Genomic DNA, 26,641 nt, shown 5'->3' with positions numbered 1-26,641 from the left:
CACTCACTCGATTTAGCGCTTTTGCTTTTGTGGAAACATGAATGTTGGCACGCTGCTGCAGGAAACAGACTTCAAAAAGGCTTCAAACCAGGGCCTGAGAACGATGCGGCCCTGGTGGAGAAGGAAGCCCACCAACATCACTTTCCCAGTTCACAGCGGGGAGCATAGCAGCTCTCTGCCGAGCGCTCTCTACCATGTGGGTCTAGGGGTGTTTTAACAATGTTTAGCTCTATTTTCTCCATTTAGCATAAGCCTGTTGTCACATTTGGATGGCTCCTTCATAAATTGATGGTGTGATTCCTACAATTTCGGGGACTGGCCTGAATGACAAAATATGCAACACAACATTCGAGCACCGAGGTGGCTGGCAAGCACCAACCATGTGCACTGGACAGACTCTTAGTGTAAATGTTTACAACCCCCCACTGAGCTCAGTGCTGCTGGGAGTCACTCTCATCAGACTGAATGGGATTCACTATTGCCATGTGGAGTCTCCAGCTAGTTCCATCATTAAAACTGCCTTTGAGTTGCTGTCAAAGCTTTTGTTTAAAACAAATCACGACTTCCCTTCAGCAGCGTCATTAAAGTGGCTATTGTTAGAGCCAGCTACGCTGTCGTCTGTGGGGTTTTTGGTTGCTTTTATGATGTTCATTTAAAGGGACTAAATGAACAGTTTTTTACAAAAGCCCAAAGTTGTTTTTTTTTTCAATACTGCAAAAATAACTTTTGCCCAAGTGGAAGAACTCCAGTGTCATTCATATACATTTACGTTGATTCATTTTTTATATTAAGCTTCTTCAAAAGCATTAATTAAAGGCAAGTCATCTTTAGTCTTAATTATTTCAATTATTATGAAGTTGACACTAGAAGAAAAGAAAAAAGAACAAGTCTTTGTCAGACACAGGTTTGTTTTTATATTTTTAAAGCATCATCAGTAAATATAAGAGAGAAAGAAATTAAAGTGAAGTTAAAAGTTACTTATTTATAGTAAGTTATTTATTATAGTAAGAGACAAACAAATAATCTGCTATTTAAGAGTCAAAACTGTCCCGTATTTATTATTATTGTTATTATTATTATTATTACTATAAGTAGTAGTAGCAGCAATAATAATAATATAGTAATAACTTACTTTTATGCCACTAGTAGTAGATGTAGTAGTTGTAGTATTAATAGTACAAGAGATTATTTGTAATAATAATTATTGTATTATTATCATTAATAATTATAATAACATATTGTTAATATTATTAGTAAAAGTAGTAACTATGTTGTAGTAGTTATTTTTAATTAATTGATAATTTATATATCCTATTATTATTATTATTGTTATTATTATTATTGTTCTTAGGTGTTGTTATAAAACTACCATTAAAGTCTAATCTTCTTAAACTCAAATCACCAAATGATGAAGTTTTCCACACAGGCCAAAGGTTAATTTCCCCCAAATTCGTCCTGCTGTTTGTACCACAAACACTGTCCTGAGCTCATTTATCTGTTTAAGCCTCACACATTATACCTCTGCTATTGTATTAGGACAGGTTTAGTGATGCTGCTTTTAAAATGCCATGGTTTGAAATTATAGCTTTTCTCTGCGCGTCAACCTCTGCTGCAGGCTGAGGTTCAGATGAGTCAATGTGAAAATATCCAAACGATGTCAGGGACGACTCACAAAGACTGTCACGCCGTCTCCGATCCCAGCCTTTTGTCACTGATAGCTCCTGCACTGGAAGATAACACACAAGTTGTGTTTTATTTCCCAGCATCTCTTGCCGAGTAGATAAATAAGCATTATCTGGTGGGTAAATATATGCATGAACTTCAAATGATGGATAATGAAAAATAAATAGGAAAGCCTTAACCATAATGTTTATATTACAAATTCTGAAAAGGACGAGCGTGTTGATGGAGAGCCAACAGGCATCCAGGCTGAAACTGCAAACCTAAGTGTAAATAGACTTAATGCCATCACATTTCCACCCCATTCATGCCTAAGAAAAGGGTTAGGGAAAGGGATTAGGTTCTACATATGCTGTCAAGGACCGGAGAGACCGAGGAGAGAACTTCACCTAAACACAACGATGATCAAACAGACATGCTTTAACAGACATGCCTCATAATCTCATCCCTCATTGTCCTCTCCCTGCCTCGGCGACAGGTTCGGAGGAAAATCTTAGACAGGGGCAGATTAAATGTGTGATGAAATGTCTGAGAAATTCTGTGAGAACGCGCACTGTGAGGATTGCTGATTTCCAACCCACACCGTGAACATAATCACTGTTAGTAACACATATTTATCGGGTTCAGATTGGAAATCATCATCATCATCTGATGGCACGGTTTTATGGATAATTACCACCATAGAAGTAACGTGGCGTATGAAATGAAAGCCCCCGGGCCTGTGCGCGAACAGAGAGGGAAGTGCGTAGGTTCAGTTGTGTGCAAGAGTCGAGCCCAAAGGCAAATACTGTGTGGAGTAAGTTTAGAGACAAAGATTCAGGCATGTGGTTAACAAGATTGCTCGTGTGAGCATAGAGTGTACAGGCTACAGCAAAATTATTTTCACATTAAGTTCAATGCCATCAGTAATCCTTCCAAATATAGACAGAAGTATTACATCTTCAGTGGAAAAATAATTATTCAAATACCCTATAGTGCAAATCCCATTAATTTACTGCATGACACACTTTTTTTCTTTTTTTTTTTCTTTTCCGTTCCTGCCACAAAACAAAACGGAGAAGAATCCGGTAAACATTGAAATCTGTTGTCTTATTTTGGTAATCTGGCAGCTGGCTGACAAGTAAATAATCAATACAAATAGTTCTGAAGTGTCTGAAAATAGACGGACGATTTTAAACTGTAACTAACAGCCATGCATTCTCCAGCTGCAGTGCAGTGTTGAGGAAATGACACCAGCTTTGATGGGTTGTATAGCTTTTGAGATGAGCCTCTTTATGCCGCTTGCAGTTCCATTATGGCTTTGTTCGAAAGCTTGTTTACCTGCTGATAACATACACTGGTGGATTCAGGAGCACCGATCCAAAATCTGCTGCCAAAGTCACTCAAGTCTCATTGTACTGCGGCGGGGACAGAATGAAATGTTTATGCGGAGGGGAATGCAAATGCTAAATGTGAAATCAAACTATGGGACCAATAAGGGATCAGAACAACTTTGCCAGGTTTTATTTTTAGCCCAGTTGCAATGCTAGCTTTTTGGAGCACTCGCCAGTTTAGCCTCTGTGCATCTGTGTGCTTATTTTCAAATGGAGCAAAGAGGATATGGACATGCAATAAAAGTACAAATGACAAATACATTATTTTTCCATGAAGTATGAGTTATTAGGTGGCAAGAATTGAATACTAAGAATACTCAATTTTAAAAAGATGTCAGCATGTGTATTCACTGGGAGTGCAGTGAAGAATAAAATCTGTAATTTGGCAATTCACTTGAATCTTTATTTTTAACAGGTAAATGAAAATAAAAACACTTTTTTGTTCAAATTCACCATCTTAATGTACTGTTAAAGAAAACACTTTTTAAAAAAACAAAATCAGCCGCTACTTTCCCAGTCTGTGGCCCTCAGTTGTTTTGTTATTCTATAGAAATTTTGACTTAACTTTATCGTCTCACTTAACATTATTAAGTTAATGAGTTTTGACACTGACTTAACTTTATCGTCTCACTTAACATAAGTTAATGAGTTTTGACACTAAAAACACTTCAAATCTTTGATTTTCTTTATCCAGCACCTGTTAATTTGATTTTGAAGTGAACAACTGAACTACTTTTTTTGTATTTTTCAGACTTATGGTAACTTTTTCCTGAAGTGGCCTCTCTGAATCGTTGCTATTTTGTGGACGTTAGTTGTCGAAAAGCTGAGGTCTCAGGTCAAAAGAATAGTCCCTCGGTTTGCATATTAAAGAGGCTTCACCAGACCTCTGTTAGCCACGAATCCTCATGCAGGCAGGTCTCCAGGGGGCCAGCAGGGCCCCACAGACGGGCGACTTGGGGGCCAGGTGACCCTGTCTCTGAGGTTAGCAGGAAACACTAAAGAGGGATGGGCAGGGAGCTGAGGAGCCACTGAGTGCGAGTGTGCAAGGCTGGTGATGGCAGCTGTCAATGGTTTGGAAGGAGAAGCAGACAGATTGTGCGTTCTGTTGGTGCAGCCAGTTCGCCACCTGGCAGGCTTTTCCTTGTTAGAACTTCTTGCTGTTTCTGTTCTCATAACAGAAATGTTTTTCCTCTTATCCTCCGTGTTCAGGCGAAGTTAAGTTTGTCAAAATGTTTAAAGACTTTTAATGTGCAAATACATTTGTTTAATGTGTGCTCCGCGGATGCCACACATTTCCACAGCTCAGATTTATTTTGAAAAAAAAAAACCAAAACAAAACAAACAAAAAAACCCCCAAAAATTAAAGAGTCTTTTTTATAAACCCAAGCCTTGTTTTGGATGATTGGCTGTTTAATTAAATTGAATTTACTGCATTAAAAAATAAAAAGGCTTTGCCTGGTGAGTCTTGACTTACTGCAATAATATTCTAGCTCTGTTCTCTGAGAAAAGGAGTATGTTTTGAAGGGGTGGGTGTGTTTATAAAAACATAATCTGTAACTTTTAAATCCCATCAGAGCCGTAAACGCTGCTCCATGTTGTTCACTTGGAAAGACAGAGGAAAACGTAACCATAAAGAGCTTAAAAGTACATTTAAATATCCAATTTTTCAGACCTTAACCTTACTCAAACAGGATTTAAAAAAAAAAAGAAAACTCTTTCATTTGATATAAATATATGCAAAGAGAGTAGTGTGGTGATCTGGGTGCCAGAGGTGGCGCTTTACTCTGGATATTCTGGCTTGGGCCTGTAAGGGACATAAATTAACATGAATTAACACATGCATGCAATAAGAAAATAATTAATTCAAGTTATCAGTCACCTCTTCCATTCCAGGAATCTGATTGACAAGATAAAGTAATGTGCAAACTGCTTTTCAAAGCTAACAGCCTGGAGCACCCCTCCTATTAGTTAGTCATTCCCTCAGTATCACACCCGGAATCTGTCATTTCACAATTTTCTCCTCTAATGCATATGTGCCGCTCTCACCACTCCACTACAGCAACTGCCATCTCACAAGTTGACACAGGGAATGATACAATTCACGTCCAGTATTCAGTTCCATATACAGCGAGCATCTGAGGCAGACAGGTCAAGAATATGGCACATTCTGTTCTGGCTCGAAAACTGATTTTCTGGGATTGGGGAGAAGGTGGATCCATGATATTCTCGAAACACCTCAGATGAGTAAAAAGATTTAAAAAAAAAAAAAACACAGATTACTGGAGTACTATTTGTATGACCCTGTTTCAAATGTGTTTTTGTTGGCATATGGGAGACTACAAGTACACAACAAATCTGCAAAGACACTTTATTTAAATGATTTTCACTCACTTAAATATGTTTCACCTTCCTACTTTTGCTTCTACCCAATAATAACTATAACAAATAAGACATTAACACTATGTCTATGTTTCATACCCAAGTGTACTGTATATGGTACAACTGAGAGAAAAACTAAGATAACATTTTTTAAAATATACAAGATATGTCAAAAGTTACAACTGAAGTGAAGATGTTTGTTATTTCTTATGCCACACGTCTTTGTTTTACAACAGAAATAACTTTGAACTCTACATTACAAAAATCTGTAAAATTACTAAATGACTGCTTAACTGTTTAAGCCACAATTCACAAACCACCAATTTAAATTATAGACTGATGTTACAGTGCAGAAATAATGAGAAGAAAAAAAATACTTTCAAACTATTAGTTATTTTTACATAAATATTGTTGAAATATTTAGTTTTATAACTTTATAACTAGTTTTCCCATGTAAAAGAAAAACATCTTAATTAAATATTAATGCGGTTAAATAAATAATTCTGCAAAATATAAACGAAATAGAGCAAGAGAAGACATACTGCATCCTGATTGGACAGTGGGTCTAAGTGGACCAATCGTTTGCCAGTCAGGGGCGGGCTTTATTTGTTTTCCGATTGCACAGGAGCGTCGCAGTATGCTCGATAGAATATACTAAACATTTACTTTTACCCAGTAAGTATAAAAAACACGAGAGTATTACGTAATGTCCAGTTTGCAACAATGACTTTGACCAGGCCTCGGCGAGTATTAAATGAATTTAAACGTCATGCAGAGGTGTGTTTAACACAGTGCAGGTGCATATCATTCAAACATACACTGTGTTGTTTGTTTACGTTGCAATGAGCTACGAACAAGTGGTTTAAATAAATAACAAAAACATTTATATATATTGTCAAACACACTTGTAAAAAAGATGTGTGGGCATATTAATGTCACGTGAGCAGAAGAAATAGCGAAATTTATGCAGTTTGATATTAATTCAATTTTATTTAATGCTGAGTGCATGTCAGAATTGAGGGTAAAAGATATTTTTCTGCAAGTTAAGAAAAAATGAAAATATAGAATTAATATAATTCATTTATTTCACTGTGTATTGATGTTTGTCTGGTTAATCTTCTACTATTGAAATGTTAGAACTCTGAGAGAAGCTGTGCAAAATATAGGTCAATATACTTGCTATGTTATATTTTACTGTACAGTATTCTGGCTGTATTTGACTTTGGTCAATATGTACTTTAAGGTTCCATGGTGGGTTTTTGGATGCTAACTTTACATTGACATTGTGCTGTATATATTTAAAATTAAAATCCTTTGGTATATTTAAACTCTATATTTTCTTGATGACAATTTCAATTATTTTATTATTTATTGAAATGGAAGATTACAGTAATATAAATATACATTTAAAATACAAGACTAAAAATAGTGCACAAAAGTAGTTGTGTTTCCTGTGCGTGTGGTGTCAGCCGGTCCCAGTCCCTGTGGTCCTCACCGTGCACTGTGCAGGCCTGATGGCGCGCTGACTGCAGCCCAGGACATGGCCTTGTTTGTTCACAGTTCCCCCCTCTCTGAAAAGAGTTATGCTGTCTGTTTTGAATGGACAGCGTTTTTCTTTGTGTGCTCGATCAAAACAGAGGGCAAAGTTAGTCAGCAAGTTGCATAGCTTCTGCATTCTGAGTCTTCAAGCCTCTTTTGTATGAAGTTTAGCACAATGTTGTACTCTGTCTGACCTAAATGGCTCGGCAAAGGTAGGAGCTTCTTTTTTTTTACTGGGAAACCACAAAGTGACACCAGGTAGGATGGATGTTTGCTATCGGATATCGCCTTGTTTGTGTTGTTGTGACAAAACTGAACAAGTACAGCGATCATAGAGGGTTCAAAACTCACACGTACGATGTCAGAGTGCAGCGCTCCTGAAATATTTATATTCTTCTATCTGATCTATTTCCTAACCACGAGGCATTTGCCTGCAAATCCCTGGCACTTTTGACATTACCTGAAGGCAAATGGTATATAGATTTATACAAGTTATTTACAACAACAGCCAAGCCATTCCTCTGGAAACTAGGCTGCAGATCAAAGGATTGTTTTGATCTCTACTTAGCATATTTGTTTAACCTAGCCAGTGATTCTGAAAAGTCCATGAGCTTTCCGGTGATATGCAGAGCACCCTTTATCCGCCTTTTTCTTCTGTTAGCTGCGGATTTAAGTACTTTCTGTATTTGGGAGACAACTGGATTTGCCAGCTGTTGAAATTTAGTTGCCCACTGCTGGCAGTCTTGGCACTCAGTCATAGATAACTAGGTATGTTCCACATTTAATCCTGATCGACCTGGTAACAGTATTTGCGGACTGTTCGGCACTCAATTAAGCCATAATGTGCTGTTTTTTTTGTTTATTTCCTTTAACTGGGTTTTCGAAGTGAAAACGTTTCCTTTCACTTTGCTCCTGCCGTGTACTCTGTGGGTACTTGGTTAAGCATTGTTTTTACTGTGTCAATCAGTACCACTCTCTCCACAAAGGGCTGCGAAATGTCAGGAGAAAAAACAATGTCCAAGCGCTCTCTAAAAGAGATGCCAGGGCAATCAGGAAATTTTCTGGAATGCTTAAAAGAATGCTTATGCACACAATGCCTGATTCTCTCTTACTTTGGGTTTGGGAAAGATGAGCCCAGGTTTACCGTGAGCCAAAATAGGGGGCAGATGGCTCACAAGAGGGATGAACCTGGGAAGTCATGCTGTAAATGTGTTTTACAGAAAACAATGAAAGGAGTGGACAAAGCGATTGTGGCAAAGTCCTTTAGAAAATGGAAAAGCAGCTCTCTAAGGTCCAGAACCATGGAGAAGCCGGATGAGCCATCGCAGGAGAGTCAGGGGGAGAGGAGTCTGTCCAACTGCACCTGTGAAGCCCCTCGACTTGGCCAGGAACCACTGGGTAAGAAGTACCTTATTTTCTTATTTCAGCACCATTCACCGTACTGTGTCTCTCACCTTTTCTTATTTTCCTTATGGCAATTTTAATTATTTCAGCAGTGACTTGTTTTTGTGTATTTTTTTTTTTTTTTTTTCATCTGACTCTGTGGCCTGCCATATCCAGTGAACAAACAAACCACATTGTTGGGCAGGAGAATTCCTTTTGAGGGAAAGTGTGTCTCCAATGATACAGTGTTGCCAGAAAAAGACAAAGCAAAAAATAGCAAACACAAAAACAGTCACAGGTGCATGGGAAAAAGAGAGACGCGAGTGAATGGTCACTGCGGTCCCCAGGAGGTCTTTCAGTGTTAGCCAGTGCGGTGGGTGGACTTCTGACAAGGACGTTGGTGAGCAGCCAGGTGGAGTGTGTAACTGAGAATGTTCCTGTTTATTCTTTTCACATGCTAATGCAGCTCCTGTGTGACTTCAATGCAGCAAAACTTTTTCTTGGAGTTAGTACTTTGCCTTGTTTAATGTTTTTTTTAATGAGGTACCATAATCAGTTGTGTGTTAGAGGTTATAATACAGTGGTTCTGAAAGTGGGGGGCGACTGCCTCTTGAGGGCGCAAAGTTATTGCAGGGTCGGTGCAGCAGGTCAAATGAATTAAATTTTTTGTATATTTTTTTTTTATTTGTGCCACAGTGGGGAAAAAGTTGTCGATTAGTAATTTTATTTCACTTTTTCCTGTAAAAAAAGAGAAGAGAAATACAGTGTTTTAAATTAAGTCTTAAAGCAAAGCTGTGAATGTAAGGTAAAGTAAAAAAATATTATTTTTAAGAGTTGTTTAAGAGTTAAACTTGAATTGTTAATACATTATGCTAAAGTGATAATTAAATATTAGTTAATTGCTAGAGAGGATCTAGAAATATTATTGCTTGGCGATATGTTGTTTCTTCTAAATTAGTGGTCGAGGCAAAGTGGCTGTTTATACTGGGCAGTGTTGCTAACAGGCCATGAAAAAAAAAACATTAATTTGAATAGCTCATATACAGGATTGGCATTGGTTTCAGGTGATGATGTGTATGGTTATCAATGGCAGGACCTGAGTATATAAATCTGTGTATTATTTGAATTGAATTGCCCAGTTTGAGGTAAAGTGTTATTTTTTGTATAATCTGTATAGCAGAAGGTGTTTTTCCTTGGCTTGAACAAACATTGAAACCCATGCTGAAAGTTCTACAACAAAGCAACACATAGTTTTTATGGTCATTTGATATCCTGTGAGTACATGACTCCTAGTTTTATGTTTTGTTTTGTGAGAATTGTTGACCAGTGTCTGACATTAGCTTCTGGGTAACCCCGATGCAAAACTAAAATTAAGCAGCTGACACTGCAGTGAAAGACTACTGACTGGGTTTAGACCCAGATTTGGAGCTAATGCACCTCTGTGTGGTCAAAAGTAAGAACAGTAGTGTATTTGGATGAAGTACACGGGCCGTGCAGTTGTCTAATTTAGTACAATAGGCGATCAGAGATTGTAAGTCAATTTATAAACCGCTCATTAGCGGCTCCTGTACAAGCTCAATGTGTAATTCAGCGGCGACAAAAGAGCAACGTGGCCACAGACCGTGGCTTTATCTGTACCTTGTAGTGTACAACTGTAAATAGCTTCAAAGACTGCTGCATCTGCCATCTGCACTTCTAGGAACTCTTCTGCATAACCATTAAAACAAGCAGTCTCGGAGGACGTGATTCGTATTTCAGCCTCAACCCTGAATTACTGTGTGTTCATTATAATTATAAGAGAGGAGTGTTGCCAGGCTAGCCAGCAGAATGCCAGGTGCACACTTCCATAATCTACCATTTTAAACAAGTCAGAGCATTAACAGCAGTATCTGGGTGCTATTCAGCCCTCGGCTTCATTCTGGCTTTCAGGTCCAAACCTGCATCAGTCATCTGAGTATTTTGTCTAAAACAACAGACAGGCAGAAACAAAGTGCAGTACACAGAGTTCCTTTCTGTTAAGCCTGCTTAGGTTATGTGACTGAGCCATGCTGCTGTGTGAAATTTTATCCCGATACTGGCACTGCATCCCTGTGAGGGAGTCTTGTAAAATAGGTTTACTTAGCGCCTTTGCTGGCATTTTCTGAAGATAGCAAACGCACAAACGCTGTCCATGATCCGATTAGCCGTTGAGCGAAATGATGTAACCCTTTGTCTCTCTTGTATGGCACAGGGTTTTCTGCTTAAGTTCAGTGGTCATCGACAAGGAAATGGAGACAGTGAGGCGCAGTCACATCCTCACCATGCACGTCTTGCAAACGGCATAGATGTCAGGACCGGTTTAATCACAGTGTTTGTCACATAAATGCGACTGCCCACAGTGAATCACTGCGCACGTACAGTACAGTACATACTGTACTTGAGCACGTATGCGACTATCAAGTGTTCTGTGTTTAATTTTAAACTTTGCCTCATGTTCCTCACTGCTGTCGAGGCACAGCATTTAAATCACATGTGAAAGGTGTGAAATATTTTTTTTAAGCCCAGTATAAAGTAACGCAATGTCAAGAACGCAGGGAACATTCATTTGCATACTTCAGGATGCAGAGCTATACATTCAGAGTCATGAGACAATTATAAGAGAAACGTTGGCGACAATTTACGTCAGACATCAATTAAAATATCTTCAAACATCTCATTTATTTCCCATTTAATTACTACTATTACTTATTTTTGTCTTTTCTGGATGTGACCACAGCAAGCCCAATTCCTGTCCTACACTAAAAGGAAGAAGAAAATGACTGTTTTTTTCCCCACTGGAGGTTTAGATGCTTGTTTATCACTTTTAAATACCGTCATCTTTGCTGAAATCCCCTCTCAAAAGAACCTTTCACTTGCTGGAATAAATTCAAATTAAAATTTAAATCCCTCTTTGCATTTCTTCAGCCTTTTTTTAAAATAGCTGCCTCCTTTTAGAAAGCTGTTTATGTAGTGATCTGTTCATAATCCAGTTTGTTTCTCAACAGCGAAAAAGAAATACAGAAATCGTATTATCACTATCTTGGAGAGATGATGCGAGAAATCAGGAAGTATAAATGTCTGGATCTGTGGAAGTTTTTAAAGTTGTAGAGCTGAAGATTGAGCCACGAGCCCCTGAATAAAATAGTCTGTTACACGACAGTTTGACTTGACAAATATGAAGGAATATGAAGAACACTGTCACATGGACTACTCGCCCATTTTCAGCAAACAGTAACAATATAAACCCATGTAGCCAAATATTGCATTTATTTCATGTAAAGTTACTTTATATTAGTATTTTTTCCAACAAAGCACGGCCGGTTACGTTTATTTACATTTTATACAACTCTTTACGAATCAAATTATGAATACGATCAACTCTTTACGAATCAAATTATGAATATGATTACATGTAAAATAAAAATATTGTAAATGTACAAATGTGTGGCTCTTTATAAAAGCTTCACAGAAATATTTTAAAAAAACAAACGCCTTTTCTTATAGTTTTGTTCCTTTATGTATTACAGAAATGCTCATGACGGACACTGAAGAAAAAAAAGAATGAAAGTCATTGGTGCTAGCTTTGTGTTAGCTTCTTCTAATCTTAGTACGTAGGAAAAACAATATCTAATCAGTAATGGTAAAGAAAATAAAATAATAAAGTGCAGATGCTCACTTAGGAAGCCTTTCATAACAACCCATTTGGGATGTAAAACGTCAGAAATGCCACGGGGAAATGCAATTGGTTCGACTTAGATTGAATTTATTGTTTAAAAACTAATTATAATTGTGTCTCCTGAAAGTTAACCTAGATCTAAACAAAAGGAAATCAATAATCCGCCCCCAATAATCACTCCAAGCCCGCTGCATGTGCTGAAGAAACTTACTTCATAATCAATTTCTTTGTTTTGCTCAAAGGCCATTTGCATTTGAGTTCATGTCAGCAAGCTTTCTGTATCTGGCACAATCAGAAATTGCAAGCCATCCACCTTAATTACATTTTTTTCCCCTTCTCACTGTTTACTCAAGTGCGTGTCTCTGACAAGTCCAGATGATTTTAGTGTATTATTTATCAACCGAGCAGATTTCTTTCTACACACACACACATATATGTATATTCATATACATTTTTTCATGCTGCTCATTCAGCCCAGTGTCACCGTTGACATGCAGGTTAAATCAGATCAGACGTCTTTTAGGTTCAATGACAAAGATACAACAAATATCTGCTCCTTAGAATCTTCCAATTGAGCATCCACAGGACTTCAGAGACCAGACATAAGTGCCTCCTGTTAGTTGTGTCTAGACACACTATTATGGCCACCAAGGTCATTATCAAAGCATGCATTATACACACCTGTTACCATTGTTTAGAAGCCCATTTTGGCTCAACATCCAAGCTCCTATCTTGCCATTTAGAGGCGTGTCTGCTTTATTGTGTGTCCGTTTTTAGTAGAAAAGATGGGCAAGGACCAAACCCCCACGCCCCCACATCCTCCTCAACCCCACTCCCCTCAGTAGACGCCCAGATCTGGGCCTAACCTCTCAATGACACAACACAATAAGTACACAGCCTGTGAACTACAAAAGCCCGGCACAGACTGACAATTTGAGCATCGATCGCTTCCATGTAAGCAATCAGATACTTTTATATGAGGGCGGCAGTGAACAAGTACGGCAACAATTGTTTTTTTTGCCATGTCGGGTAATGCTTGAACATTTACAGTACTAACAATTTTACTGCTAGTCTAATTTTTTTTTTAAAAGACACAAGTACACTATTTGGAAATGTAAAGTTGGTGTTGGTCACTGAACAGTTTATTTCCCTTTGTAGAACTTGGAAAATATTTTGTAGTAGTTGATGCTTCAAATACACACTAAGAAAATTTGAGCAGAGACATTTTTGGAGATTACAAGATGATCAGGTAACATTTTTACTTGGTAGATGGATGGATGGATGGATGGATTAATAGATGGATGGATAGTTAAATGGATGAAGGGTAGGATCACATCATTCTAGAATTTGTTTTTTTTAGAAGCATTTTCATGTTTCCTCTCTGTCACGTCTGATCAACTTTCAGTTTTGTCCACTTACCCATCAAGGACTTCTTTTAAATGTTACATTGTTAGTGACTAACAACTAAATCAAACGCGTCCAGCGCTCTACTTCTGACGTTGTCGGTTCAAGGCATAAAAATGACATTAAATATCCTATATTTGTCATTGAAGTGTCTTCAAAGGACAGCGAATGAACACGCTGTAAGGTTGCCCACGGTCACACACAAATCGCCCCAAAGGGGATTGCTGTGAAGTAATCTAATCACTCCTTTTTACTGAGACGCACTGACATGCAGTGTAGATAATGATCCCCATGAAAAATGTACTGTATTTTCAAAAGAATAGAGCCTGTCTACTGACATTAACATAAAGATAGTTCCCGCAGCCATATCAGCAACATGTACTTATATGTTTGCTGCCTCCTATTTGCATATGCAAATAATAATAAACAAAAATTCATGGTATTCAGTCCTTTTATGTGACTTTCTGTGATGAACAAGCGGCGTCAAGTGTTTGCACAATAAGGGTTCAGTACCACCGAAAAAGATGCGTTTGTTTGTTTTTGTTTTTTTTAGGCCAAGCTTTGAGCGCTACAGCCTGAAATTAAACCACACTTTAATATATATTTTTACACATCTATCAGAATCAGCGGCGCCGTATGAATATGCATTGTGGTTGCGGTGTGCAGGCGGCCGTGCAGAATTAGCCGTGTGGCTTTTGTTGAAATTGTGGGGCGGGGTGTTGAGTGATAGGGTTTGTTGAAGTTATATACGCTGACATTCTGATCCCGCAGTGCATTAGAAGAATCCAGGGAAACATGTTTGTGTAGGTTTTCACAGGAGGAAGGTATAGTGCTGAAAAACAACAGGGTGGTGTGACACTTCGCTCCGCTGCTTACATAATTTGCAGCAGGATGCGAAAAGCTTTTAGACGCAGATGTGACCCATTGTAATACCTTTCTAAATGCAATCAAACACTTTCTACAAATATGAGCAGGACTTTTTAAATGTGAACCTTTGTTTGACATGTAATTTTGTCCAGCCCACTCCTCTTTCATTTCTCCATCAGCTCTCTGCAGTTATGCCCACATTTTCAGTTGACAAAATAGCTTCACAAAAAACAAAACAAAACTAGTTTATGTTCAATGCCGGCTCCGAATGAGGTCCCTTTTCTTTTTTGTTTTTTTTTTGTTTTTAGGGATTTGTGCAGATGTTAGAGCCGAATAAATGTCACATTTTTACATCTGCATTGTTCGGTAGACTTCACTGTGCTTATTTGTAGAAATTTGTGAAACCAGCATTTACATGAGTCGATTTTTTTTTCTCCTGCAGTGACACTGATGTCTCGCTCAGGACATGAAGTAATCATGCGTATAACAAGCTGCTGTGTCCTCCCAGCGAGATTGTCTGCACTGGCGAAGAAAGGACATGTTATTTGATAAGACGCTTAGATAGATGATTCTTTACTTTCACATGTGTGTGAGCGAGTGAGCGAGCGAGCAAGTGTGTGCGTGCGTGTGTGTGTGATTATCAGACACAAATGCTGAAAGGAGGGGAAAGGGAGCAGGTCTACTCTCTTTGTATGTCTCTTTCACTGTGTGCCATGAATTGGCTCTTGAAGACAGTTAGAAATTAGACTTTCAAATGAGGCATTAAACAAGGTGATGGTCAACTGCCAAACCTTAAGTAATGATATTCTCCATCCTCAAGTCCCACAGCCTTGAATAATCAAATGCACAAATCACACTAAAAAGGAGAACTGAAAATATATTATTATTATTACATATTGTGTTCACACGTCTGTCTCCAGGGACCTCGGTTTGGGGGGCGGGGTTGGGGGGGGTCACCAGGAGATAAGCGTGTTTGGGTGGCCCCGACCATCAGCTGGGAAAGAGCTATGCTTGGATTTTGGTGTTTGAGGGGGGGGGCTCATGGGTATCACTTATTTTAAATCCTGAGCCACACCACACCACCCTAACCCTCTCCCCTCCTCCTTTGCCCCAGGCTCCACCCAGAAGTGTGGTTGCCTTTGTCACTGTAATCTGGCCCTGTTTGCTAAACGCTTCCACTGTTTACTCTCTGCTACAGGGGCTTGTATGAACAGGAGTCAGCAGGACGCAGGGTGACATCACTTTGGGCTGAGGACGGGGGATGGGAGGTGTGGAGGTGGAGGGAGTGTTTGAAAAATCTGCATTTGTGATTTCTGGGGGCCCCCTTTTCTTCTATTCTTCTTCTCCTCTGTCTGCATCCAGGCCCCTGTCGAATGTATGAGCTAACCCAGGAGGTGAACATGGCCTGCAGGGAGGAATTACACCTAATTACTTGAATAAGTGCTAAGCAGCAGCCCTTCCGTAGCAGTCACCAAAAACCATTTCCAGGTCCCTGCCTTTCACTGATAGCCAGACGTGTAGTGACAGAACACCTCGGACAAAGCCTTTAATTTCCAGAATTGAAGGCGGCTGACAGGTACAAACAGTAAAAAGCCGGGTGATCAAATTAACAGACAAGGATTTCATATCGTCTATTTTTGTTGTTGCCTTAGTGATAAAGTCGCAGACATTGAAACTGCTCTGTTGAGCCATTGTTATCATCCCTGGCCATCTGCTGCTGAGGAGTGACATTCCCTCTCATTTGCATGATGAGTGATGTATGAGGAGCTTGGGAGGGTTTATGCCCTGCTTCGATGACAAAGCAGGAGAAAGTTAAAAAAAAATAAATATATATGTATAAATATATATGTATAAATATATATATGTGTATATATATATATATCACGCTTTGTGAAAAAGGATCAATATAAGAATAAGGAAGGACTGAAGGGTGAAAAGGCAATAAATCACCTGTAAGTGTATATGTGTGCATATATGTGTGTGTCTGTGTGTATGTTAAATCTCCCACTAAGTGCACACAAATCTGTGTCTGTGTGAGCGTATATGCGCACATGAGTGGAGGCTAGTGCGCATCTGCCTCCTTGTGTGCCTGCTTGTGTGTGTGTGTTTTTTGCGGATGTGGGAGTAGAGCGAGGAGGGGGGTTGGTGGCTGTTGATGTGCAAATGTGCATCATGTTGAAGGGCTGTGAATGGGGAGGTGTGACGTAAAGAGGGACCCGAACGCAGGTGCTTATCTCGAGGCTGTCAAAGGCACAGTATGTCATATTCCTGGGGACTACCTTTCAAAGGCACAGTCGCGGCAGAGCTATCAAGAAACTGGGAGAAAATCAAACTTTTGGGATCACAGCAATAGGTTGGTGTCAAAGTTCTTTATATTTCACGTTTTCCTCAGTTTGGTCAGCTTTCAGCACCACAGATACACCGCTTCACTTTTTAGAGGGATAAGCCCTTTGACTCCTGCTGTTAGACGCTGTCACCGAGAAACTCAAAGAGGAGCTGAATTGTAGAAATAAGAGATAAAAAAAAACAGATTTCTACTTATATTCTACTCAGCTGTACTTCCTGTAAGGCTGATTCTTTTTTTTTTTTTTTTACTGCCAGTTTAGGGAGAACAAATGTTGCTGGAAAGTGAGTCTGGCGTCTGTGCAGATTTCTCGACAGTTCAGACAGCAGATTAAATAAGATTGAATAACAGTTTTTTGAGAGATGCATGACCCATTTTCGATCGTCCGGATAGCCTGTGATTAAATTTGTGTGTGGCGTTAGCTCGTCTTAGAATGAGAACACATGTTTGTATTGTATACTGAGACAAAGCACTGTCAGGCTGCCTTTGGCTTTGACAGTAACAGCTGTACATACAAGAGCAGGCAGCCCTAACGCACTTTAACACCGACTCTGTGTTCCAACTATTTATTTGAACAGACCGTCAAGTAGTTCATTGCATCCTGTTGTGGATGTCTGTAATTTGCATTTTATTAGTTCATTGCATCCTGTTGTGGATGTCCGTAATTTTGGATTTCAGCAATGAATTTGTGGGGAAATAATAATGGTTTTAAATGTAGTGTCAGCTTAGGATGAACAAAAAAAATCCCAAAACTCCAAGCTTTAATGGAAGACTGTTCCAGTAATTACAGTCTTACAGATCTGTTTTATTTTTAAATTCCTAATTGATTTGTTTTTTTGAACTGCGGTAAAGTTTTTGAAGTGTTGGAGGCTAATTCAGTTAACTAATGTTAAATGCGGTGAGAGGTCGTTGAACAGGCTTTTTTTTTTTTTTGCGTTGCGTGCAGGCAGGTCTAAGCTTTCAACAAATTCTGTTTGGCCAAAGCACTCTTCAGTCTCCAGGGCAACTATTGATTTAGCAGAACGGATGCATGTCGGAAAAGTTCATCATTTACCAGTAACTTGCTGTTCACTAATGACTCAAAGTCTCTGCATACAACACCGTTTACCTCCGAACAGGAACAGGAAATTTCTATTTCTGAGGTCAAATTATTGAGGAAACATCTATTTGAAATTGTCAAGAGTTTACAGTCGGTAGATATGATGCTGGTTGTATGTACCTCAGTGGTACATCAGGATAATTCAGCTTTAAACAAACATACATTGAAATATAACACCACTTGTCATTAGACCTGTTAATCTCCACTACTTTACTTAAATTCAGTCTAAAATGCTGCAGACCTGGTGATGATACTTTGAGAAGTCAGCGACATCCCAACAGCCAGGAGCAGAGTTTTTACGACTCCGTTACACTTTGTGTTTGTTCACAACAGCAGTGCACACTCTGATGAGGACGTGTGCTGAAGCTGAGATAAGTAAGAGGCTTTTATTCCTCTCTGCTCCACACCCTGCTCTTTAAAGAACAGCCACGTCAGTTGCTACACAACAACACATTAATGTCAGGGCTGCTCACCTCCAGGAGCTGTCCATGGTACCTGCTGCTGCTCTGCACAACTGCCATTCACAAACTTCTTTGCAACCTGCCACAAACACCTGTGGTGGCATTGTAAAATTCTACACATATATGTACATTCATTATTTAAAACTAAATTTAGTTGCTAATTAGTTGTTAGAGTATACATTCAATGGCTTTGATTCATTTTAGTTCAATTCGCCGTCGGCTGATCACGGCGATTGTCATTCCAAAAACCCCGCCATGTTACCTGTTTTTCCAAACTTCAGTTAGTTAATCCAGGAAAATGAATTATGTGGATTGAATTCAACAAAGTCTCCAAAACGATCCATCTGCCGTGGAGCAGCTGGTGAAAGGATCAATGTAATTAATTACTTAACTTTTAAACAGGGTTTCCATAAAAATAAGCTTTTGCTGTTTGTGCATCTGAAAATGTATAGCAACAGTGCGACCACACTGTCCTGTATAATGATTTAGTCTTCATAACTAAATATAGATTTGATGAATATTTAGATTTGAGACATTTAAATTTAAATATAAAATTAAATTGTTTTTCATTTTTTCTTTGTTAGTGGACTGATTGTAATATTGAGGAAAATAATCAGTTTTGCTGTAGTGGTAAAAAAAAGTGAAATTCTCATCATGTTTGATGATGAGAATTTCAGATTGTTTTATGTCATGTGATTTTTTTTTTTTTTTTACCTTAAAGGCTTTTTTAAGTCCATGAATAATGAGGGTAGATCTGGTGGGACACAAATTAGCAGTCAGTGAATACTTACAATCATTTGACAGGGCAAGACTATGAAATGTTCCCAATTAATATTACATGGAATTTTGTTCTTTTTTTCCCTAAGTCTATTTCAGTGGGTACCTTGATGGTAATGTACCTCATTGGCTGTGGCTCTGTTTATTGGCCTAACTATAAAGAATCTGCTTATACCCTTGTGGGTTGGGAAGAATTAGGATTTATGAATTTATTTCCTCTGTTGTATTGTTTAAACAGCTTTGGTTTAGTTTTGATCCCTTCCTTTTGCCTTTGAGGCTGTTCCACGGTGTCAGCTGTTGACTGATAGTAAGAGAACTGCCTCACAGTGTGAATGAAAGAAAACTAGCGGTTGGTAAACACTGATAAGGGATAAATAGAAAGCGGTCAGGCAGAGATAGTTCTGTGGGAGCCCAGATTGTGTGCGGTCTGTTAAAATGAGATTCTGAGCCTGTCCTTTTTATTCTTGCTCCCCTCCCCTCTCCTCCCCTGTGCAGCGTTTGTCTGGAAAATCTCCAGTGACCCTGCTCGGCAGTCCCAGGCTGCAGTATTCTCCTTTTTTTCTATTTGTTTTGTTTTTCTAACAAGGGTCAAGTTGGCCAATAGACATGTCCCTGATGCTTATATGACAGCTGTCATGACTTCAAGTGCTTACAACAGATACATTTTACACAAATCTGTGGTTCTGCACCAGAAAGCACAGCGACCAGAGAATTCAAAGAAATTAATAAAAATTAAAAAGCACTCTTTTTTTGAAATTTTGATGAAAGGCACATACAAAAAAAAAACCACACAAAAATATATAGGCTTTATTCTCCCTAGATTTTGTGTTTGCTTGTATTTCTGGAGGAAGTCACTTTTTGGACATATATATATTATTCTAGGCCTGTCGATAGTTCTCTGTCCTTTATACAATCGCTTCCATTTTTAATTCTCATTTTTTATATTTATTTTAAAATACAATACTTAAATTAATTTTAAAAACAGTATTTTTTTTATATCATTCCTCTCTTTAAACCTTCCCCATGTCAGACTATATTTTCACATTACTTGTTCATTTTATCCATGACTCACTTTTGTTGTTGGTGCATCTGTGATTAAAAAGACCTTCAGTGTTTTTACCTTGAGGATCACCATGTGGTGTATTTACACAGAAAATAATTCAGCCCATTGTAGCCCGGCAGCTAATGAGATTGGTTGTTAAGTGAATGACACAAAGGCTACACACACACACACACGCACACAGACACACACACACATCAAGGAAAAAAAAAGCTTAGCGTTTCGGGTGAAAAATCAGACACACAGAGAGAGACAAGCAAACACACTGTGTGAGCAGCGAGACTCTGGACTTCTCTTTTTCCTCTGCTCCGTCTCCTCAAGCGATGTCACTGTGATGCACAACAAAGGCTAAAAGGGGAGGAACGGTAAGTGGAGCTCGCCATTCTGTCCTGTCAGACATGTTAACAGTGCGTCCACAGAGGAGACAAGTGGTTGTGTTTGTCAGGGTGAGGATGTGCTGCTCTGTGTGTGTGCTGCTCCGGCTCAGATAATTGTGTTCAGAGAATCTGATCTGTGTTCACGGCTGACTGAGACGAAGACGACTGGACTTCTTCTTACTTTGACTTTGCTGCAGAAAAACCCCAAACTTTTCCCTCCATGTTTTTCCTCCAGTCACTTTTTTTTGTCATGTCCTCCAACTGGATTTCACCTGGTGTCGGAGCTTAGAGTCGGTTTTCATTCATCAAAGTTTCACAGTTGGTTTAGTTCTGGCTCTGTGTTTGTATTTGTTGAAGGATTAGCTACTGTGAGTAAGTCTTTACATGCTGTTGCATAACGATTTTTACAGACCAAAAAAACAAAAACAAAAAAACACCTGTTTATTCATACACTTTAAAGTGCGTAAATGTCGCGTCTGTATTCGAAACCTTTCATTTGACTCTTTTTCATTAGAGCTTTGGCTCTGTTCTGTCGCTATAGAAGAAAATATCAAACTATTTTCCCCACCGTGGTCTGGTGTCAGAGTGAAATGCTAACATTAAACCCTCGGCTTGGTTTAAATTTACTTTTAGCTAAAAATGGTTGCGTTTATTGATGCACACACTCATATTCATGGACCATCTGCTGCTCTGGCAGGCGCCGATCAAACTCACTAAACAGCCGCTGCTAACCTTTAAAAGAACAAAATAGGCTGGCTCAACTCTCCTCCTCTGAAACTGTGTGTGTGTGTGTGATGAGCGTCAGAGACAGTATGGACGCCGGACCCTTCCTCAGTCAGATCAACCCCCGGCTGCTCACGCCATCATTTACCTTATCGTCATCTCTCTGTTTGCACAACTGTGTAAATAATGTTTGTCTGACAATACGCCACGCAGAAATCTTGGTTGTAATGACTCTGATTATACTCTTGACCGCAGCACACTGCTCTCAGTTTATACCCGTCACCATGGTTACGTGGATTTGTACCCAGCAGTGTCGGTGCACTTCCACCTGATTGTGATCAGAACCATGGCCCCTCGTGTCTTCAGAGCTACAACCGCTCAGGGCTTCCCCAGATTTTCTTAAGGCCAGATGTAAAGTCAACCTCCAGTTGTGTTCCAAACAGGACTTAGCTGCTGGGCATCAATGGTGCGTGAAATTCCTGTGTTCGGCTCTTTCCAGACAAAGCTTACGCATATTGAGGATTCATATGCCAGAGGTAAATGCGAGTTAACATGGATTTAAACTGGCATGAGTTGAAGGACTGCAGTTTGTAATCCAGTTGGTCGGGGATTTTCACACACAGTGGAAAAGAAATCTCTCTTCAGACTTTCTCAACATTTTGAGCCACTCAGCTCAGTGAGCAGAGAGATGCTGTGCTAGATGGCTAACAGCAGATCTCCTCTACTGGGCTCTAATACATGCAAATATATATATATATGTTTAAATCCAGGTGTTGTTGTGTGGACATATATTTACATATCAGACATTAACAAAGATATATGTAATATAATTTAAGAACACTTGAAAATGTTTTCTTTTCTAGAATACAGAATTCAGATTTCTAAGATTACGGTCAGACTCTTGGAGTGAAAGTAAAACTCTTGTCTTTGAATTTTGACGTTTTATATCTGAAGTCCAACTTTTTTTTAAAACATATGTACTTGCAATTCAAGTCTAAATTGTTTTAAATTATTGAAAATTAAAATCACTTTTACTGAGTTTATTTTACTTAAAATTCAGAAGTCTATTAAATTAGTTTTCTTTTTTAAATAGATGTTTTTAATAATCCTGTAGAAGTGTATGCTCTGTACTCACTGTACATAGACAGTTTTTGCTATTTCTCTACTGATGACTGAGGAACCCAGCTGGTCTGGAATCGATCCTACAACCCTCTGATTGTAAGACTGCACTACTGCACTTCCGGTCATGATTTTGTTGATTCACATCTTAAACCGTACACAGATTCTTGTTCATTTCCTTTAACAGGACAGGGTTACTTTAGATTACAATGAAAAAACGGAACTGCCAATAATTAAATTCTCTAATAATAGTCTGTCGACTGATGTTTTCATATTTTTAGCATAAGCACCTACTTGAAAAAAAAAATCAATGTTGGTTTGAAAACTAAGGGGCGTGTGTGTGCGCATGTGTGCGTGCACGTGTGCAGAGGACAGCGGAGCAGATACAGAGTGGAGTTGTTTAATGACAGGAACAGCTGACTCATTTAGGGGGAGCAGTGAAAGGTAATTAACCCTGGGAAAACTGCAGCTGCCGTGCCGTGCTGTTCACTTCAGTGCAATCTGATTAGGAATCACTCCTCAAGTCTCTGACTCCTCTCAGACCGCTGCATGTTCCAGGTAAACTTTTCCCTCTTGGGCCCCCCGGGAGCTGCAGAGCACCGGAGACCTGCCTTTTGTGACGGCGGATTTGCTGGAACGGTTACTACGTTTTCCTCTAAATTACAGACCACCTGCTTGCATTCATGCCACCTCCTCCATGAAAGGGCCTCCTCGGGCCGGAACAATGAGCCGGATTTACTCCGCTCTTTGTTGCACCCAGACTGGAAGTTCTTTTTCTGCAAACACCTGTCCCTAAATTAGACGGCGTCTCCAAATCCACGTCGACGATGCTCATATGAAATAGATGCTCCTTCATTACGACTGGCACCGGTGCTGAGTGAAGTGCAGGAGGACACTTCATTTTTATTTGTTTCAATATTTCTGCTGTTCCTATTCTAGTTGGATTGAATTTCACTCGTGAAATAACAAACCGTCTCTGCCCCTTTGGTGTGATGAGGGAACCAAATTTGGTCAAAAACAGAAATTGGCTCTTTGATGTCAGAAGAAATAATCTGGACTTGCTTCCTTGCGTGTGGTCCGGCTCCAGATGAACTCAATTTAGAAGGGAGGCTCTGGGATGACTCTGGAACGGGATGACAAGTCTGGTAAATCACCTCGGCAAAGGTGTCACCGTCTGACTCTTTTATGGGACTCTTGCTAACTGTGTCCAATAACAAGGTTCCCCTGTAGTTATGCCATCATCAGGACTCATTGAAGCCGTAGTGGACCAGCCAGGCTCCTAATTGTCTGTTAAGGGTTCTGTGAGCTGTGTTCTTTTATTGAAGCGTCTCTGCCTCGGAGAAAGTGATAAGATGCCAATACGCTTCTCTATAAAAGTACTCTTTGGCAAAAGACGCAAACACTTTGCTTGGCCGTCAGGGTAGCTGTGAGGCTGTTATCTCTGAAATCGCAGTTGACTTCATGATATTCGAGTGTGTCTCCGTGAGTCCAGAAAGCTCCATCAGAAGGAAGAATGCTCATAAATTGCTGGCAGAAGAGTTTTGGTCCTACAGATTCTGTCTTTTTCTTTTTCGTTAACACACATAAAACCAGAATAATGGTCCTTCATTTTATTGAATGGACTCCGCTCTGTGGTATAAAAATATAAATACATCCCCAAAAAAGTTTTCAAACCCAAACCATTCAGTATCGAAAGCTGAATTTAAACATTTATTTTGGTTTTTATCGTAGACGTACACTGGCGAGAGGGAGAGGACTACAGATTGTAATCCAGGATTTTAACATATATTGGCAAAAACCACTGACACCCCCTCGTCCCCCCTCCCCCCTGACAGTCTGAGCCAATCAGCTCAGTTATCAGAGCGATGGTGAATATTTCAACATGTTTGATTTTCTCTATCGTTTGTTCCCACAGAGCAGTTTTGGTTGCATTCCAGATGCACAGTATATGTATAGAGTCGCTAAGATTTTATAACAGTTTATTTGATTTTAAAAAAAGAATGTAAAATATTTCCTTCTAATTTGTATTTTTGTGATATATAATATACAGCATATAGTCAAAACATTTCCACTTTCTGTCATTTCAGATTTCTTACTACTGCTGTGGGGAAAATAAGAATAAATACAAAATAATAATAAAAAAATATTTGGCTCCTATACATATAAAAAATGTAATTTCAGTCTAAATTTTTCTTAAAACATTTTATATTAGAATGTTTTTTAAATCTCTATTTTTAATCTCATCAGACATTTAAAATCATTTTTGGTTTGGTTTGGTACAAAAACCATCCATTCAGCTTCATTTTTATTTCATTCATATTCATAGTATTTCTGTTCATAACATTGAAATAGTCGGTATAAATAGGTTCTATTTCATATCATGAACCGCAGATTAAAGGCCAAGTGTTATCCATAAATTTAATGTTCAAGACCTCCCTCCGTCCCCTCCCCCTCTTAAATACATCCAGACAGATTTCTAATGTCCAGCTGGTGTTGAGGGACATGGAGTCTGATCTCTTTGTGTCCAAACCCTCCCTCAGAAAAAGTTACTAATGCGAGCAGAACATGTACGTTTTTTTTTTCTCACGGTAAAAAAAAAAAGGAAAAAAAAAAAAAAGCTCTCACGTTCAGATGAACCTGCCCGCCTCAGGGCAGGTGTGATTATTTGCGACCTGCTGAATATCTTGTTCACGGCGCTGCCTCCACCTCCTATAGGGTAAATATAAATTAAGATAAGTTTGCTGTATCCTCAGACATTCATTACAAGGAAATATGAAAGTAAAAGCTGCAATCTCCTGCCGTTTGCTCTTTATTATACATAAACAGAAAACACTTAGCATGTAAAATTAATGTGAAAATTATTCCCCGGGTAAACTATAAACACAGAAGTTACCCTGCACATTCACCCTTTTTTTTCTCCTTCCCCTAGATCAGAGTGTAATTGCCAGTAATCAGGTCTGTTTGCTGCTGATAAAACCACTCTGAATGCGAGGAACCCTCTTTGTGTGATGACTCAATTATGCCAGAAGTGGCTCATCAAACCTGGCCCATCAGCTGCTTTAATAAATAAGGAGGAAAACTTGCTGCAGGCGCATTATAATTCCATTCATTCCATAATTAAATCCATTCCAGTTTTAACCCTTCACTCAGTGTGCTTCTGGAAGAGGAAACAAAAACAAGGCAGAGGGGAGGAGGAGGAGGAGGTGAAGTTGGAGGGAGTAGGTGGGTGTGTGTGCCACACACCAGACAGTGACCTTGCACAGAGCACCCATCCACTCCCTATAATTCAAAATGATACTGTTGAAGAGAGGTTACGAGAAAGAGGCTGGTGGAGAAAAGAATGGGAATCAGTTAAGACGCAACTCAAAGGTTTTTTTACTTTTATTTATTTAGTTTCTTTACCTATGCATTGTGTCCACACAGCCTTAGAGAGTAATTATATTAAAGAGTAATCTAATCGTGACAGTCAGTTGCTCGAGTGTGCAGCACTGACATTTTGAAATCTTATTTGGTGTAATCTGCTTTGCCTCTATCATCTCGCCTTCAGTAGCCTCTATCAAAGGGAAATGTAAATAACGTAATTAATTTTATGGTCTCCAGAATCTCACTTTGCGACTCTGGTCCAGTTTATTGGTTTCATGATGAGGTATTGGGACTTTTTTTTCTTTCTTTTTTTTTTTCTTTTTTTCTAACTCCATCACAATAATGTCTGTGTTAATTACATGAGAGCGTCCCAAGTGCAGGGATAAGCTGGGGAGCAAGGGGACACGGAGACTCAAGGTCGCTGATGAATATCCGCGGCATCTGCTCCGTAATAACAAGACATTATATGAAAAATTATTATAACAGGCAGCGTCCACCACAAAGTGGGAGAGGTTTGCTCAGATACGTCCCCTCCACCTCAGCCTGGATGCCGGCTTTGTCATTATGAGGGCTGCACTGGAATGTCTGCCGTGCTTTTGTCCCCCCCCCCCCCCCCCCTCCAGTACTGGCCCATTCTCCCCTCTGTGGTGGGAATGCTAGCAGATGGGGTTAGGGGGGAATGGGCTGGGCTCAAGGACACCTAGCAGCCAGATTAACACAGAGAATCACACAGAGCCTCAGCATCAGGCGGCCTCCGTTCACACCCCCTCCACCCCCCCTTGAGAAATCTGCCCCAGACGAACCACAGACCTCCGGGAAGCATCATTTGCTTCGGTTTGTGTGTGTGTGTGTGTGTGTGTTCACGAGCAGGGGTGAGTGCATAAATATGATTCAGCAGATGACGAACCAGCTCAGATACTAGTCAGTTTTTTTCATATGCTAATGAAAGTGAGTGAACCCCCCCGCCCCCACCCCCCCCCCCCACGCTTCTCCGCCGCT

General features: G+C 39.4%; 1 protein-coding gene across 1 annotated transcript in view; it reads left to right on the top strand.

Annotated features, from left to right (window-relative positions):
* Positions 1 to 6,692: 6,692 nt before the first annotated feature.
* st18 (ST18 C2H2C-type zinc finger transcription factor) overlaps positions 6,693 to 26,641 on the top strand; it is a 41,857-nt gene continuing 21,908 nt past the window's right edge. The window contains 3 exon segments of the mRNA XM_025052428.1: positions 6,693 to 7,160; positions 7,162 to 7,219; positions 8,192 to 8,369. Coding sequence (XP_024908196.1) covers positions 7,132 to 7,160; positions 7,162 to 7,219; positions 8,192 to 8,369 — 265 coding nt within the window. The 5' untranslated portion in view covers positions 6,693 to 7,131.

Source organism: Cynoglossus semilaevis, chromosome 20, assembly GCF_000523025.1.
Source record: "Cynoglossus semilaevis isolate Cse_v1.0 chromosome 20, Cse_v1.0, whole genome shotgun sequence".
In the NCBI taxonomy this organism is placed as follows: domain Eukaryota; kingdom Metazoa; phylum Chordata; class Actinopteri; order Pleuronectiformes; family Cynoglossidae; genus Cynoglossus; species Cynoglossus semilaevis.
Note: the sequence above shows the minus strand (reverse complement) of the source record. Positions and strands in the feature narration are given on the sequence as shown.